At 37.1% G+C, this 18,975-nt stretch overlaps 3 protein-coding genes across 5 annotated transcripts; 1 reads left to right on the plus strand and 2 right to left on the minus strand.

Moving 5' to 3' along the window:
- The first annotated feature begins 1,710 nt into the window (after positions 1 to 1,710).
- LOC147851119 (uncharacterized) lies at positions 1,711 to 3,915 on the plus strand. The gene has a single exon (XM_087335765.1). It carries the CDS (start codon positions 1,865 to 1,867, stop codon positions 2,984 to 2,986), a length of 1,122 nt encoding a protein of 373 aa, XP_087191891.1. The 5' UTR covers positions 1,711 to 1,864; the 3' UTR covers positions 2,987 to 3,915.
- Positions 3,916 to 8,356: 4,441 nt separating this feature from the next.
- On the minus strand, positions 8,357 to 11,468 carry LOC147851120 (uncharacterized). Of its 3 annotated transcripts, none has more exons than XM_087335395.1 (4): positions 11,396 to 11,468; positions 10,805 to 10,911; positions 9,694 to 10,487; positions 8,357 to 9,243 (listed from the first exon to the last, which is right to left on the minus strand). In XM_087335395.1, exons 1-4 carry the CDS (start codon positions 11,446 to 11,448, stop codon positions 8,635 to 8,637), a joined length of 1,563 nt encoding a protein of 520 aa, XP_087191521.1. In that variant the 5' UTR covers positions 11,449 to 11,468; the 3' UTR covers positions 8,357 to 8,634. The 3 variants fall into 3 exon arrangements, with proteins under 3 accessions (XP_087191521.1, XP_087191520.1, XP_087191522.1); XM_087335394.1 differs by having other exon boundaries at positions 9,694 to 10,529; XM_087335396.1 differs by lacking the exon at positions 10,805 to 10,911 and having other exon boundaries at positions 9,694 to 10,529.
- A 2,800-nt stretch (positions 11,469 to 14,268) lies between these two features.
- On the minus strand, positions 14,269 to 18,669 carry LOC147851121 (uncharacterized). Its single transcript, XM_087335596.1, has 4 exons — positions 18,439 to 18,669; positions 15,487 to 17,318; positions 15,206 to 15,391; positions 14,269 to 15,107 (listed from the first exon to the last, which is right to left on the minus strand). Exons 1-4 carry the CDS (start codon positions 18,551 to 18,553, stop codon positions 14,496 to 14,498), a joined length of 2,745 nt encoding a protein of 914 aa, XP_087191722.1. The 5' UTR covers positions 18,554 to 18,669; the 3' UTR covers positions 14,269 to 14,495.
- Positions 18,670 to 18,975: the final 306 nt, after the last annotated feature.

Consider the following 18,975-nt stretch of genomic DNA (forward strand, 5'->3'; position numbering starts at 1 on the left):
GATTTGCATTGCATACCATCAAAAGCTGTAAAGTAGAGGGTGCCTAAAGTCCCTTGGATAAAGGCAATGTTTTATGGGTAACGGGTGACAACCTAGTTGAAAAGTTGAGACATTGGGGTGTCAATTCAAGTGGACGCAAGAAGGAGAAAAGTTGTGCTAATGCAAGTCAAATAACAAATAAACATGACACTTGTAGGTTCCCATTCCTTAACATTATTCAACTTTGCAAGCTTATGGAAGGAGAGGGGGAGGGGGGTTATCAACGTTTTGAATTAGGTTTCGAGATGCATGCTTTTAGACCACAATATTGACAACCCACTTGCACATAAAGTTGACGAGCACGATTAATCAACCCACAAAAATCATGTTGATGGCTATAATTCAACTCACCACCCAGATGCTGTATTGGGCCTTTTTGACGTGAGGACATGATTGTCAATCACTTGGTCGACACTGACACATCTTATTCTTCGATAGTGGTAGCTTGCACAACACATTTCGATTTGACTGAGTACAAGGTTTATTTATGTGTGGAGTAGCTAGTCCATCTCCTTGGGGGAAAGAAGCTCATCATATATATCAAGTTCTTAATCAGACCCCTCCCCCCAAATGTTGACAGTCTTCTACGAGCAAACCTTAGGGATGTAACGCATTGACTCGTCAACATATGCCATGTACGAAGATAGAGAAACCGATGTGTTAGAGAAAGCAGAAGGTGGCATGGAAAGGTCCGAGACGGCAGGGAACGAAGCAGGATGGAGAGGCGAGTGTCGATATGCAATCACGTCGATGGAGAGGCGAGTCGACTGCGACGGCCAAGTATGATGCCTCGGCCGGCCTTTTCGTCAGTCGGTCAGGTGGCCTATCAAGATGACCGACCCTAGGGGTGGGTTGGGTCCGGTATGGGTCTGGGTCTAATCTAGGTGTTGGCTAAGCCCGAACTATCCATATGAGTGGCCGGGGTGTTGGGACTAGTCTGAACAGGCCGGTTGGGTTGGGCCGATCCATATGGCAGGCCTTGGGCTGGGTCTAGTCTGGGTCTTGGTTGGTCCTGCTTGACTTCTTCTTCTTCTTCTTCTTCTTCTTCTGGTGGCTCATTCATGACACAGGAATCGAATCACACACCAACACTTCTTCTTCTTCTTGCTTCTTGCTTCTTGGGTCCTTCTCTGTTCCGACTCATATACATATATGTACATACATATATATATACATATAGTCCGGCCGCCCACGTGGGAAACCTGCTCCTCCAAACCCTAACTTCTTGACCTAAAACCACAACCCAACACCACCGTCTGCAAGAAAAGAGCAGACACAGACACACAGAAGACAGAAACCCTCCCTCTCTGCTGATCGATGAACCTTCGATCCCGTCCCAACATTCCTCCTCCTCCTCCTCCTCCTCCTGCTCACAAACCCTAATCTTACCTTCTCCTTCTTCCTTCTCTGCATTCCATACCCTAAATATATTATTCCCCTCAGATTATCCATCCACCACCACCATCATCATCATCATCTTCTTCTTCTTCACAGAAACCCTAATATTCCCCTCGCAGACCCTTCACGGTTTCCTGCCAGATCTTCTCCTGCACAGTAACCTTCATCTTCTTATCCCCCCAATCCAGATCTTCTTTTCTCACCCATCCTCTTCCTGCTCTTGAGATCCTAATCGTCTACCCCCCCCCCCCCCCCCCTGCAGATCTTTCTTCTGCACAGAATTTCTAAGCTTTTCTCCCCATCCATCTCCTTCTGCGCCGAAATCCTAAATATCTCCTTTCTAATCTCATTTGCCACGCTTCGCTTCTTCTGAATACAAAACCACAATCTTTTTCACCATCACCGTCATATTCCTTTCTCCTCCACCATGGCCATGAACCCTTCGTCCAGCGTGAATGTCCCAGTAGCAACTATAATCCAGCCTCTTTCTTCCAGCCTAATGGACAAATTCTTAGGTCTGAGCGTCTCTCCCGCGTCTGTTCAATCTCTCTCCTCAGACACAACCACTGATGCAAATGATTTGGACGAACTCGACGAACAGGAGATATGGGGTATAGAGATCAATACGAATGTCAACAGCAGTAGTACGAGTAACAGTAGCAATAAGCTCCATAGCTATGGATACGGTTTTGGAGGATCCAGTTTTAATCAAGCTTCTGCTCCTCTCCCCCCCAGAATGGACAGAAACAGAAGATCTGTGATCACAGGAACAACTCCCGAGCTACTATATATCAGTAGAAGCCCTCTTGGTGACGGATCTCCTTCGGTTGCTTCTATCATGGCAAACTCTTCTTCTCCTTCTTCTCCATGGATCTCTCCTACTGCTCATGTGAGCACAAACAATAGCATTGGGAGCCTCTCAGGTATGTTCCATAGCCTCTCGCCTGTCAATAACAACAGTAATGATCAAAACAACAGCAGTAGAAGCCCTAGAGTTAGGGTTTTGTCGGGAGAAGCCATGGCTAGAAGAACACCTTCTGCCACTCGAATGATACCGAGGATGATGGCATCTCATCAGCAGATTCAGGCGCAATCTACCTCAAGTGAGAAGAATAGTTCCAGAAGTTTGTTCATGATTCCTCAGTCTGCTCCTCTCAACATACCAGACTGGTCCAAATTCAGTCATTATCAAGGAAAACTTGGTCAACCAGGTAGCAAAGGGAAGGCTAAAGGGAAGCGAAGAGCACTGCATAGATCTAATAGCAAAGAAAGAGAAGAAGGCAAAGGAAAGGAAACAGAAAATGATGAAGGTGGAGAGGAAGGAGAAGAAAAGAATAAGAACAATTATGACGAAGATGAAGAAGAAGATGATGATGATGATGACAATGATGAGGAAAGACTTCCACCTCATGAGTTTCTTGCTCGAGAGTATGCGAAAAGTGAGAGGACCTCTTTCTCTGTGCTTGAAGGTGCAGGAAGAACATTGAAAGGAAGAGACCTCAGTCGTGTCCGGAATGCGGTGCTTACTTACACTGGCTTTGTTGAATAGATTTTCTATGGTTGGAAAGAGAAAACAAGCTCTTACGTTGAATCGATTGATCAATCTCTCTTAGAAGTAATGAAGGCTGGATCAGAATTGAAGCAAATTGATCCATCATTTATAATGACTAGGTTTTGTTGAACCAACTCTCAGATTTCATTAAGGTTGGATCAGGTTGCATCAAATTGGTCGATTGATTTCGAGTTCTTACGGTTTGTTGATGGTTCGTGAATATTCTCATAATCCTGAGATTTGATCTTTTGATCAATTCTAGCATGCTTAGGTTTCACTGGTGATTCATGTACAACTTCATAAAGCTTTAATCCTGAGATAGGATTGATCATTTACAGCATGCCTAGGTTTCTTTGATGGTGGCGCTCAAACAACCTATTGAATGCTGAGTTTTCTTTGGTGATGGATGAATGATCTCATGAACCCCAAGATGAGATCAACGAATTATCATATGCCTAGCTTTTCCTTGGTTTGCATGATGAATTACGTAAAGGTCGGAGTTTGAATCAGAAAGATATGCTTAGGTTTTTCAATGGTGGCTAAGATTTGGATCAAATTGACAGTGCTTAGGTTTTTCAGTGGTGGCCAAGATTTGGATCGAATCAGCTGTGTTTGGTTTTCATCTGATGGCAAAAATCTGGATTGAATTAACAGTGCTTAGTTTTCTTGGGTGGCCCATAAATAACCTCTTAAAAGCCTCAGTTTGCGTAGACCAGGTTTTGTTGGTAGTAGATTGGATTACATTCTTTCTTACTTTTTTTCCTTCTTAAAACTAGAACATACTTCAGAACCTCCCCTTTGTTTGGCTCAGGTTATACCATGGTTTAGCAATGGTGAACTACCTTTTTCTTTATAAAATTGGTACATTGTACAGCAATTCTTTGTTTTTAAGACATAAATTATATTATAACTGAGGATTTTTGTAAGTTGAGCCACGTTTTATGTTGTGTATATATTTTGGTATATATTTCAATCACTGATTATTTTTCTAGTGGCATATTTTAAATGGTTGGGAAGTTTTTATCTAGCAGGATTATATTTCGTAACTAGTTTTTCCTTAAGCAATGTTTCTTTCAATTAATGATTTTAATGGCAAACTAGCGTAAAACTTGATTGAAGGTTTACTATTCTTCATTATGTGGTGTTGCTAATTTTGAGTTAGAGAAAGATAACTAACTATACCATAACTAACTAGCTTTGAGTAATGATTCTTTTTATTCAAATTCCTCATGAAATCTTAACTCTGGCGCTAACTCTGTTATCTTGATCTCACGCTCAAGACTATGTATATCACCTTTGATTCTGGCATTCTGAATTGAGCACAAGATCATACATAACCTTAGGTTATTGTAATTTCCATGCCTTAAATTAATGGGGTTTGAACCATTGGCAATCTTGGAGAAGTCTTGATTTATATGATGGTATTATTAGTACATTATTAGTATATGGTTGAAGTCTTGATAATTTGTCAGAACTGTGATTGTTTCTCCCTGATCTTCTTGTGCTGAATCTTGCATAGAAAGATTCGATACTTAGCAGCAATTCAAACTTTTAAGTGATCTCTTCATTCTGAGGCCTTTCTTGTCCATGTGACTATATGTCTTACACCAAACTGGATTTGTATGCAAGGCATTCGCAGTTACAAGTGCAAATATGGTGTCAAATGTCATGGATTTCTCCCATCGACATACACACTCATGTATAGCTCCTATCAACCGGTGCATTGTGTTGTCTCATGGATTGTTTTGAGTGTGTATTATGCAGTTCTTTGATCATACAACATGGTATTTTAGATGGGGTTTGATTTCCTCTTGAAGTGGGAATAGGCTATTATGGTCCTACATTAATATGGTAGATAGAATGCATGGGTGTGTGCTTTGTACCATCTGTAATGGATATTAGTATAAAAACAATATCTTTTCCTGTCCAATCCAAACTGAGGGAAAACGTGTGTTTTAATGCGTAATTTGTTTTGAAAAGGTAAAAGAATCAAGTGGAGTTAGTGACAATGGAATAGACGCTGTATGTTTTTTCTAGGAAACCACAGTGATGGTCATGTCATTGAGTTCTTTGCCTCTGCATTTAAGGTGCAGCCATACCTTTTGTCATCATGTATAGGAATTTTGGTGGAGTATGGGGAATGCATTCCAACTTTTTTGTATCAAATCATAAAAGCCTTTGTGTCGTGTGATTGTTGAATTGCAAGTAATCACTTAGATGTCGTGTCGAGTTATCTTTATCTCACAAACAAGTGAGCGGAACAAGCTTATACAATACAATGTATTGTTTCGCTTGACAACAATCTTTACAAGTGAGTCACATTGCTTGACCTAATTGTTGGGAGTCAGGACGTGGATGCCATTATCGTGGTTCAGCTTATCACAACGATATTATAACATGTGTTATGAACTTAATGGAGAAACATATTTAATTAGCATTTAATGTTGTTTCATAATGATTAATGCAATTAATTGGCACATAAAAGAGATTATGCAAAACACTAGTGTTGGTTCATTTAAGGACTAACATGTACTTGATTATTCATTTAAGGACCTCGATACAAGTTCATGAATCAAGCCACATAATTGTATTAGTAACTTTATTATCTTTATCTAAAAGACAAATGTCTTTTCTCTTGGACTAGGTGTATATGGTGATATTTCTAAGACTAGGAGGACCACACTTGATATTACACAAAGAAAGTGGTTATAATTTATATTCATATATTTAACTTACAAATATTGACAATGTAAACATATGAATGTATAAGCTATAATTTGATAGATTTATTTATTGGGTGCATCTAAAGGAAATGTTTTATGTCCGATTTGTTGAAGGATTCCCTAGATTCTCATATTCATACAACGGACAAGTTAATTGCTATATCCCTTAAAAGTCAACTTTTTTAAAGTTTATAGACATCTAAAAATATAAAAAGGGATGGAATTGCTTATCCATTCCCACATTGCAAAGTGGTCACATAGTACACTTAAGAACATGAGTATGTCGCTATTTATAGACGAAGGGAACTTAGGAGCGATGGTTTATTGATAACGGAAATAAAAAGATGACACGATGGCGCATAGTACATACTATCTTAAATTATATATATATATACATGTATTTATATGTATATGTTTTATGTTCATTGATAGTTATAGTGATTCATAATGTTCAGCTACAAAGGTGGGTCCCTTGATTTTTTTACATTCAATTGTTTTTCATATTGTGGTGCGAAAGCATTATGATAAAACTATTAGTTTGGATCATTGCACCATGTCATGCAATTCGAGGACCAATCTTGTTTGGGTCTCTATCTCATGGAACTTCAAAGGTGCATATGAACCAAATGAAAAAGGTAGGATATGTTCCCACACCCATTGTGGGCTATTGACTCGTGTTAGAAGAAGTTGGGATCATTGCGTCGTGTCATGTAATTTGAGGACCAACCATGTTTGGGTCTCTATCTCATGGAACTTCAAAGGTGCATATCAATCATTAAAAATATAGGGTATTCCTACACCCATAGTATGCCATTGACCATAACTTGCCTCGGTTTATATATTATCTCCTCCACACACTCATATAAACATAAATAGAGTATGTACACATGAGGAAAATGACCTCACCGACCGCAATCATAATACTTAGGGTATCAAGATGCCCCAAATTCCAACCACATGGGAGCCTAATAAGGAAGCTTTTCCATAAATAAACAAATGCCATCACATGCTACTAAAATAGTATAACCAGATACTAGGCCAGCTCAATGAACTTTGACATGGTTTAGTGACATGACTAATCTTACCTTCTTGCTTCTTATATTTTTTCTGTGTTTGTTAATTTTCATTCATGTAACTTGCAAACAAGCTATGACATGTACACCACTTTGGTCTTTGAGGCCATGTTGGCATTTAGAATGTTCGAATTTATATTTTAGCTTAAAATTTGCCCTTGCAAGGGCTCTATTCCATTTATTTATCAATTGCACAAAGCAAGATCATCAATCCTCTCTATCATTTTTTTTATTTTAGCAACAAGATTATATTGGGAAACGAATGATAGATATTGGTGTCCCCATTAATAAGGTGTTGGACCATGTCCATATGCTTTTTAGCTACAAAGGCATACCCCTAGATCCAGACTAAATGGACTAGGTGGGATTCACATCCCAATCAAGATAAAAAAAACTTAATAGTATGTAAAATGTTGGGAACCAACAATAGCTAGAGTTAGTTTATAACGATCCCTCAACAAGCATATAACCCGAAGTCTCTTTCTCAAGACATACAGTAAGAGAATGTCTATCAAGAACGTTGAGAAAATCCATAATGTCTCAATGAGCATAAGTCATATACTCTCTTTATGGATTCGATGGTAAGTGCATGACAACCCCTCCACTCAATAAAAATGGCAATGAGAGTTTACAAATGTTTCTATGTTTATCATATACTAATCAATACAACACACACAAGTGGGCCCAAGTGTTTCAACATGACTCATGACAACCCTTCCACTCAATGAAAATGGCAATAGAGTTTACAAAATGTTTCTATGTTGATCACATACTAATCAATACACATACAAGTGGACCAACGTGTTTCAACATGACTCCTTCATTCATACCTTATTAAGAAATGAATAAGACACGCTCTATTTTGAAATGCATCAATGGTCCATATTCTAGCCAAATTCATGGAATAAGGTAATCTACATGTATAATAGAATTTTTAGAGTGCCTCCAATACAAATAATAACAGCAGTTCGTAGTCCCAAAAGATTTCTTACTCAAATCCCAGGACCCACATAATTCATTAAGCTTTACTGATCATACGATTGAACGCGTGCTTCAGTGATCTAGAGATGATTCCTCTTTTAACAAAAAAAAAAATCCATTCTATGATAACCTCCTGTTCTATCCTAGCCTCTTTTATTAATCACATAGATGCTGTTTCCTAAACCCTTTCCTTGAAATGACAAATGACAAATGATGTAACAAAGCCTTTTTTTATTAATCTCTTCACTATCCACTACTCAGAATTGAGCCATTTCTCACCAAGATTTTTTTTACCATATCGATAGCAAGAGATACAAATTTGCATGGTGTTTGATGGTTAACACAGATTTTCACATTGCAATTCATACAAATGCATTAAAATTTCACAGGATCTTTGATACACAATATAAGAATTCACTGTGTTTGATCATCGATGTAACATTCTTGGATGGAGGTCAGGATCAATTACCCTAATGAAAACCTTCTCTTTCTTTATTTACTGAAATCACCATTGCCAAAGGATTAGTTACTCTCAATGAGTAATGAAAGCTTTTTATTCAGTTCATCACGAGTACAACAAGGGATCAGTGTAAGAAACAGTGACTCCGAATGTAATTAAGAGTTGATTGGATTTCAGTAACTTCCGCACCACATTGAGGATTGAAGTCCTAATTAGACCCCATCCGCAACATAAAGGGAAAGCAAATGCACGCTTTTCCTTCACATTTTTGTTTGTAACATTTTTTATGGTGTAGAAACACTGGATTAAAGCAAGAATTTCATTGCCATGATCCTCTAGCTATTTCTTCTGTATATGTATGTATGTATACTTTTCTGTTCTTCATTATGCTTAAACCGTATGTTCATCCTATTCCATGTATACCTGTACACTACCTCTCTTGGTTTCTCCACAGAGCGGGCATTCCTTTTGTATAGGATCACACTCTTTACACAGACAAAGGTGCTTACAAGGAAGAAGAAGAATGCAAACACTATTACTTTTGCATATCCTACAATAATTCCTCTCATCCCTCATATTAGCACCAATCAGTAGATGTTCAAGATCGTACTCCTTCAAAGTTTTCGCCATCCCATCATTCTCTTCCCATTTGTCTCTGCCAATGACATTATGGATACATTGAGATTCCGTGCCTTCTACATAATAGCTTTCTCCGCTACCTTCTTTGGTAGAAACCCTTCGCTTTTTGCTTTCAGCCTCAATGCTTATCTGTGTCAGATGGCTCTTCAAACTTTCAATGGTAGCTTCATCACGGCATGCTACATTTTGCCATAGCTGAGACTCAAAACTGAGTTGCTTCACAAGATTCTGGAGTTCAACATTCCTATTGCAAACCTCAGCTATTTCTGCTTCTTTCTCTCTAATCGAGCACATGACCATACATTGGGCCATAGAAGCCAAGAGAGATCTCGTATGTCGTTCACTTTGCTCCTCTAGAGATTGTCTCATCTTTTCCTCCTATTAAATTATATGGCAAAAACCATATGTAATCAGCAACAGATCAAACTGTAGTATTTAGAGGCCATTTTTTAATAATAACAGGATTCCTTATTAATAACAGTATTAACTGTTGCTAATCCGACTCATCTATAGTTTTATTGTATGATATATAAATCATAGTACTAGTGATAACAATATATATACCATTTTGACATGATAGATCAAAACTATGTGATTCATATCTCAATTGGACTAAATACAGATAATGATTCTTCTATTAATCCAAAGAAGTGCTAGTCTGATTGCGCATATAGATGTAGATAAAACTGAAATTTATAAAAAAGGAAATCAAAGAATTCATAATGGTGCATCTCACACGAAAAGATCAGCCATTCCTATGATAATTTAAACAGCCTATTCCCGTAATCTAGAAAAACGTGACAGCGTATGACATTAATGGAAACTTACATAGAGTTTAAGGACCTGCTGAATTTCTTGGTCTTGCTTAATGAACTGCGCTTGAATCGATCCCATGCCATTACAGTTACTGCTGTTGGAAAGTGATGGCATTGAATCCGAGACAGCAACATTGAAAGTAATATGGCGTCCAATCTCATGATGATCGGATGGTATATTGTTATACATTATATGACTATTAGATTGTTGTGCAATTACTTCCATACGATCATGAGAGGAAATCAGCATACTGGAATAATCAGTTCCCATGGTCTCCATTGTATTATGATGATCTCCATTACTACTAACAAAGAGCTGAGCTTCATTTTCTGGAGAGACTAGCTTCGTTCCAGTATTAAAAAGGCTAGTGGTCTGTGAAACAAATAGATTGTTCTCTGCTATATTATTATTATTCATATTCCAGCTATTATGATTAGTAACAATAGTTGTAACAGGATGGCTTATTAAACCTGATGAAACGTTAACGTCAACATCGTCATCTTCACAAAGAAGATTTGTTCCAGGGTTGGAAGGGCCGATCCGTGACAGAATACTAGCATCTGCTAAATTATAAATAGCATCAAAGCTATGATGACGAAGCTTCTTTCTCACAGGATTGAAAAGGCTCATTGTGGATCCATGATTCATGAATTCTTGATGATAAGTTGGATTTATAATGTGATTATTATTGCGGATTAAACCGCCCCTAGTCGAAACCACGTCGAATATACTATATTGTTCAAGAGAATTAGGCTTCATTTCTGATCCGGGATAGAAAATGCTCTTGTCAGGATCGTTAACTATTCCTACAACATTAATATCGTTCTGATTATTACTGGCATCAAAACCTGAAGTAACACAAGAAAAATATTATTATATGATCACAAAGATAATGAATTTCTGCAAAACATGAAATGTCTATGATTTGAAAGATTTATATCAATCAACCATCTATACAAAGATGATGAATGTCGGCACAGAAAAATTCAGAGGTTAATACATATTGTCTATATAGAAACCATGAACGTAGACAAAGAAAAACATGATTTATATACATTAATAACCACCATATAATATAAACCAAGATCGAGAATTTCGGGATATAAAACAATTAATTAATTACCAGGTGTGCTGTACAACTGACGCAAGTTCTCTGCAAGAAAATCAGCAGTACCACGTTCATAATTGATGTTGCAGAACGCGGATGATTCGGCTAGGACACTGTGTTTTCTTCGGAAGGCAAGGAATTATCACACTTTAGTAAAGGGAATATTATCGTTTCGTAGGATTTCAAAAACAATCACTGAAGATGAAAATGCTGAAAATATTCCTTTTTATACTGTGCTTTCTTGACATAATGACAAGAAATGGCTAGAGTTTAGTAATGGGAAAACGAATCTGCTTCAGAGTACATAAAATTTAATGAAAACAAAAATCGCATAATTTATTTTTAAAAATGGTGAACTAATTCCTTTTAGAGTGTTCCTTTTGGATTAACGCAAGAAATGGCACAGAAAGCTACTTTCTCTTTGGATTAAAGAAAAGAATCTATGATGAAACGAAAATGCGAGAAGAAACCTTTTGTAAAATGTCCACACATTAGTGTTGAAAAGATAATATGTCCTTCGAATTAAAAGAAATTAACGGAAACGAAAGTGCCAAAAACAAATTTTCAAACAATTGTGAATTGATTATTCTTTTTCTTTTCTTCTACCTCTTGCCATGGATGCTGCCTGGAAGAAGATTATTGTGCGTTTGGACCGCCATGATATACAAGAAAACACTCGGCAAAGTAAAACGGAATGAAGAAGAAGAAATGAGAGAAGGAAGAAACCAGGAAAGGAGAAGCCGAAATGCGGATGAAATGGAGGAGGAGGAAGCCGAAATGCAGAAGAATAGAAAAAGAAGAAGAGCTTGAACTCCTCCGTGGCTAATGAAGATGAACACAGATGCAAACGAAGAAGAGCTTGAGCTTAAGCGTGGCTATGGCGAAGCAGAAGATCAAGCGATGAAGATGAAGAAGAAGAAGAAGAAGTACTAACTAACTTGTCTTCCAAAATAAAAGAAATTAATTTGTTTTTTTATACATATTTAAAATATTGATAATTAATATCATCATATTCCTATAATATTATTTACAGAAATTAAATTATTTATTTATTTTATCCAATCGAATTGAGCTTTATTTTCGAAGCTTACTGCTAATGAATGTCTCTATGTATTTTGTGAAGAAATCATTTTCTTTCTTTTCTCTGCAGTTTTAAATGGCCTCTACATCGATTGGTTTATTTTGAAAAATAGAGCAAAAAATAGGGAAAATAGATCATCCATTCAGTAATTTGAAAAAACAAAAACATTTCATTATTGTTTTTTATTTAGAGAAAATTCCGACTAAATTTTGTTTGTTTATTTATTTACATTCATTTGAGCTTCATTTTTTATTTCATGGCAAAATAAAATAAATAGTTGTTTTTCAAAAAAACAATATTACATATCCTAAGTTATGTTGATAAATAATAATTGTTTCTTTTTTAAACAAATATTATGCCAAGACGAAGTAGTACCTCTTTATTTTGTTATGGAAATGTATTTTCTCTTCTTCTTTTTCCACGGTCTGCCCTTTTAAATAGACTCTATTATGGATTTGATTTAATTTAATAATAGAGAAAACAGAAGAAAATCTAGATACAAATGCGATAATATTTATATTCAGCTGTTTTTTAAAAACATATTGATCGAATTATTTATGTCTATCAATTGGTCTTTTAAAGTAAGTACATAATTATTTATCAAATAAATAAATATTTATTTATTTGATAAGTAATTATGTACTTACATTAAAAGACTAATTATGCCAAGGCCAAATACATAGTATCTCTTTATTTTATTATGGAAATTTATCGCTTTTAAATGGGCTTCTACTATTGATTTATTTATTTTGATAATAGAGTAAATAAATAGAAGCGAACAAAAAAAGCTAGCCAAAGTAATAGAAAAACGAAGAAGGCAGGAGACAAACAAAATTTGCAAGTAATTTTTGGTGTTCCTTTCTTTTTTGACTACAATGGAAGAAAGAAAGAAAGCTCATGAGAAAGAAGAATCTGTTCTTTAAATTTTCACCAGACGTTTGAAGAGATCTAGAGTTAAAAAAGAAAAGCCAACAAAAAAATACAAAAGCTTTTTCTTTATAAATTCATTTATGGAAGAGATTCTAGAAGGTTAAGTTGGTTCTTCTTGATTGACACTTGTGTTGGTCGTTGGTTTGGCATCCTTCTTAAATAACACCTCTCTTTGGGCAAGCACGCCTATTCATACCAAGACTCTTAGGTGTTTGTCATTATACATTATAGCCTCGGCTTGGTTGCCCTACATAGTACACACTGCTCGATCAACATTTTCCATGAAATGATGAAAGGAGCTAGAGCCTGAAACAACTAGCCAATTTTACACTTGGGCAAAGGAAGAACATGCAATACCGAAAAGAGCCATAAGATAGGCTTACCAGAAACTTGAAATAAACTAATCACCTTGAATGCCTCATCATCTTCTTCTCATTAGGAATTGCCCTTGATTACTTCCATATAGCTTCTAGGAACCGGCTACCCAATGCACGTTCATTGTTGATGGTTCATAGATGTGTCCAGAAACTCCCTCTTCCCTTGGTAATAAACTATCTTTTGCCAATAGTTCTCGTGAACTTCATAGTTTTCTAATTATGTCATAGCAATTTGCATCTTCTCTCTTTCTTAGCACTTTTTAGTTGTAGCCTCTTTTGTACCCAAATTAACTTCAAATTCATGGGAGATGTGACTCCTCTTTTCTTATTTTTCCTATGCAACTTTAAAACCACATTCTGTCTCACATATTCCTCACATGTTCTTCAAATGTCACCACTAGTCAAGGTTGTTGCTATAAGTTACAACTTGTGAATCTATAAGCAATAAGCAACCACTTCTTTCGCTACAAGACTTTATTTAAAGACCTCATGTTTTCTGTTAAATGGCAATGCCCTCAAATTGTTTCAACGATCAATCTAGACTGCAAATCTATGTTTATAAGCACTCCCTAGCATCAAAACTATAGTTTTTGTTTACAAAATTCATTAGGGTTGATAATTAAACATAGCATTTACAATCCATAAAGTCTTAAAAACATTCTTAGACGATCTCCTTCATTGAATAAAGCACCCACTGTCCAAGATTGCTGTAGTTGGGGTATAGACTAATTTATGGTTAAACCATTAACACACAAAAAAACCTAAATTTTACCTTTCTTAACAAAACCATGTGCTTCTTGTACAATAGAATTTCATGCCCAGGATTCGGATTCCAACATACTCATTATACAGAAGAACACAAGCAAAAAGACTTACAAAACAGATACTGACAAACATAGTGAGGAGCAGGAACCTTAGGGTTTTGAAATACCAAAACTAATCCATTTACAAGGATGGAATTAGGCACACAGTTGAATATGACCCAAAAGTTAAGTCAGGGTGTAAAATACTCCTGAATTTTCACTTATGCAAAACATTTAATACTATTGAATCCTAAAACAAAACTCCTCATACTGTCATTGCAAGCCACCTTAAAGAACAAACTTGTATTTTACAGAGGAAGCATCAAAAGCAAAAAAATGGAAGAGTCATACATAATTCTTCTGTTAAGTAAGGAATGATGTCCATAATGGAAATATATGTATGCATGTCAACGATGTGCACATGAACAAGATATAACTTACAAAAATTAAAAAGCAGGAGTATTTCTGGTTAGTATCCTTGGAACTGAGCACCCATTAGTGACATAAACGCATATCTATAATGACAACATCTTGACTCTCTCACGAAACCTTACAAGAGCATCTCGGCCTTGTCCCTCCTCCACTCGAATCTGTTTCAGGAGTTCTTCTTCAATCTTACCACCCACATTACTTACATGTACAGGCTGAAGGAATGGATGACTTAAGAGCTGAGGAATCCTCGACCTTTCGTCACGGTTATAGGTTAAACATTTCTTCATAATGTCCAATAAGTGAGGATTTGACAGTGGCAAGTAGTTTATCTTGTGTCTGGGATTGGCCACTTCTTGAATCTTGGCATGCAATGAGGTTATATGGGCAAATGGTGTCTTTCCATATACCATTTGGTACAAGATACATCCCAATGCCCATATGTCCGAGGATCGGCCACATTTTATCACATTACCATTTTCATCTATCTCTTTCATCAGAAAGGCTTCCGGAGACATATAGTTTAGGGTGCCCACTTGTGATTCTCTCTCAATATTTGTGGTATCACTTTGAATAGATTTAGCAATGCCAAAATCAATCAATTTTAGCACACCTTTAACAAGCATGAAATTAGCAGGCTTCAGATCCCCATGCATAATCCGTGCCTCGTGTACTGTGTTAACCGCCTCGAGTATTTGCTGCCAAAAGGAACTATATTTGTTACAAGAGTAGAGGAATAAAAATAAGCATGCATTGTGGCAAAGAGATGATCTTAAAATGCTTTTTTGATTCACACCTTCCAATAAAACCTCAACCAAGTTTCATCAACATCATGGTTCCCATCTGTCCTTTCTTTCAATTTCTCCTGCAGCATAGTTGCTAAATCAACCTCTCCAAACTCTAGGACCATGTAGATATTCACGTCGTGCTTGATGGTAGAAGACTCTGCTTCATTACCAGAGAAGAGGGTTTTATCCGTGACCTAAACAAGACACAAATACAAGATAAGCTCATTCACTTTACCAAGAAACAGAAAGGAACATCTGAATAATGGGTTTATCCTCTAACCAATAATACCTCGTGATCGATAAGTTTTATGATGTACTTTTTCCCTTGAAGCCTGGTGAGTAGCTCAATCTCTTCATAAAACCCACGCGCAGTACCATAGTCCCTACCTTTCAGCTTGATTCGCTTGAGAGCGTATATGTTATGCTCTCGATCAAGCACTGTAAAAACTTCACTGCTCCCACCTCTACCGATCCTTTTTAATTTCTGATACTTTTTCCCATTCACCACAACCACATTCTCATTTTCAATATGCCTTTTAGATGGAATAATTGGATCTCCTTGATTGCTTACCTTCTTTTCTACCTTACTCACACCAATATCAGATCCAGGAATCTCATCTCGAGGTTTCCTTGCCCTATTTTCTGCCAAGGCTATTTTCATTGGAGAGCTCGGCTCATCTCTCTTTATCACATTGTTAGAGGATTGAAGTTCATACTTTCTTTGGGATTGTTTATCAGCTACATTAGGACTAAATTTTGCCAAAGATTGCAAGTTTCTTGAGGTCGGTGGTTGAACATTCTCATCCGTATAGGACATTGCTAAAGGTGCTGATGATGTCCGAATCGTAATCGAGCAAGTGGTAGAAGAGACTATTGGTACAGAAGGACGATAAGCATCTGATGTAACAACTTGACAATTAGGTGTAGAATGTTTCAATTCTGTCCCAAACGACCCATGAGGGTCTTTATTTGATTCCGTCTTTGACCCATCTTTCTCCTCTACTGTCGATGTTTGCAAATCATGGAAAGAGGTATCAACAATATTGAGCCCATTCATAGAGGAAGATAATTCTTTGACAGATTTCAAGATCGGTTCATTCTGCTCACTTTCAACTGTGACTGAACTCATGCTCGATTCTTGTACCTCCAAATAATTGGCAACTGAAATGGGTGGTTTAGATATAACTTCCTTTGAAGTTTCACACCACTTTCTATCTCTTTCCCTATCATTCTGTAGAGCCTCCAACCGACTAGCAACTGAAATGGGCAGTTTAGACTCAACTTCTTTTGAAGTTTCATACCAGTTTCCTCGATTTTCCCTATTTTTCTGTAGGACCTCAAAGTATTTAGAAACTGAAACGGATGGATTAGACCCAACTTCCTTTGAACTTTCATACCATTTTCCTTCTCCTTCCCTGTCTGAATGTCGAACTTCCCAGCAGTTCACCACTGAAATGGGTGGTTTAGATCCAATTTCTTTCAAAATCTCGTCACATGTTCCTTCTCTTTCACCTTCTGCTTCCACATGTCGGGAGGCATCAATGAACTGCAAAGGTTGCAAATTGCTTTTGGATTCTACAGGGGTTAACATATCATTATCGATTTGTTGTTGATAGTTCACTGATTCTTCATCTCTACCGGTCAATTGTACAGAACCATTGAAACAATCCGGGTCTTTGCGGACCCGAATCTTAGTAGGTGGTTTCACGAGTAAAGAGCCAACTTTCCTACTACCAAAACTAGATTGGAAATTCTGCAATTTGTTTGAAACTTGAAGAACCCTTTTTTTCTCTGTACTCCTCTCTGAAACAACCTGTTTTCTCGCCTCTCTTCCCTTATAATACTCACCACCAGGATTGATATTTTCTTTGTCTTTGTCACGAATGCTAAGAATTTCTTTAGCTGAGTCTATTGCTTTCCTATTTTGAGCCTCTGCACTAATTACGTCTAAATTGATTCTAGCTTCAGTCTTTCTTTCTAGATCTCTACCATCTCTATCTGCTTTCCTTTTCCTTGCTTCAGAAGAATCACTAGATGTTTTCGTTGCAGAAGGAGAATCATTCTTTCTACCTGGGTTGCCTTCTACAGAGACCGCATTACATGGAACCCTACGGGGCAATCCTGTAAATTGTTCATAATACACATTTGGTAGTTAATCAATACAAATACATATTAATTTGCATCTCAGAAGCCTGAATAAAAACAGATGGTAAGGATTCTCAGAACCCTAATCAGAGAAAGATCCTGGAATTTCCCAAACCCTAAACACAGACAGATAAAAGGGTTTCAGAACCCTAAGGGAATGGAAGATCAAGGAAGTTCAAAGCCTAATTTCTAAATAGAGACAGATAATTAAATTTATAAATTCTCAAAGTAGACAGAATGCATATCGAGACCATAAACACAGACAGATGATAAATCTCCAAACCCTAAACTAGATAGATGGTGCTACACAAAATCTAAATACACAAACATCATCAAGCTTAAATCCCTGTAGACAGACAGGTCAAACCTTAAATAGAGGCAGATTATGGGGTTTCAAATCTTAAACGCACAAAGTTCATGTCATTTCAAAGCCCTAATCATGGGACAGTTCATATGATTACGAAATCACAAATGCGGGCAAATCATAGAGTGTGAAAAACTTAAGCAAAGATAGATTGTGCATTTCAGACATATCATAAACACAGATGCATAACGTAATTTCAATTAAAGCCTAAGGACACAGAAACATGGGCCGTTACCCACAAATCAAAACAACTATTACAAGCTTCAGAATGTAAACAGAATGAAACACAGAGAGAGAGGAGTTAGAAACGAACAAAGTGTATCGCTAAACAAATCATGGAGATTCAAAAACCCTAATCAGAAGTGTATTTCAAAAACCTAAATACAGACAGATCGTGCATTCTGAAACTCTCAGAAAACACTTGCATTCCAAACCCTAATCACAAGAAGACCATCGAATTCCAAACCCAATCCCTAAAAGTACCTGCACAGAGAGAGAGAGAGAGAGATGTGTATTCCCAGATTATTTAAAGCTCCCACTAAATACAAACCATTTCAAAATCCTAGACACAGAATTTGGAATTTCAAACCAGAAACATGAAAATTATTTCAGAATCGAAACGGAACGCAAGAAAGAAGGACAGAGAGAAATCAAAGATAGGGGGGAGGGGTGGAAAAGCACAGAACAAAATAGAATGAGGAATAATACGGCGAGAGACGAGAATGTGTGTACCTAGAGAAGCCAATCTGTTGATGCGATGGAGATCTATCTGGAGCTTGGGCGTACCATTCAACCATTTTTCAGAGAAGATGTTGGAGGAGGGCTTGTCTTCTGAGAAGGTCGCCATAGCCTAAGGTGCAGCATCTTCAGAATCGAACCTGAGGAGGAGGAGGAAGAAGAAGAAGAAGACGAAGAAAAGAAGTGAAGAAAAGAGGAGGGGAAGAGGAAAGGGGGGCCGCCATAGCCATGATCTCTCTCTCTCTCTCTGTGCAGGAAAGGAAAGAGAAGAAGAAGAAGACCTGAGAACCATATATTTGAATTGGGTTCCCTCCCTCTCTGCCTCTCTCTCTCTCTCTCTCTCACATAGTATGAAACATACGTACCATTCGTTCCTTCGCATTCGCGAACATTCTTATCATTCGCCTAAGAAAAACACCCTCGACGAATTGTAAATACCATACTTTTGCACTCATTATGTATTTATTATAAAGAGAAAAAAAAAAGATTTAGGGTAAGAAAGTTAAGGTAAAAAAGTGTAATTAAAAAAAC

This window comes from Azolla caroliniana, unplaced genomic scaffold, assembly GCF_043228905.1.
Source record: "Azolla caroliniana isolate FFs.n. ecotype wild unplaced genomic scaffold, voAzoCaro1.0.p SCAF_20, whole genome shotgun sequence".
Classification (NCBI taxonomy): Eukaryota; Viridiplantae; Streptophyta; class Polypodiopsida; order Salviniales; family Salviniaceae; genus Azolla; species Azolla caroliniana.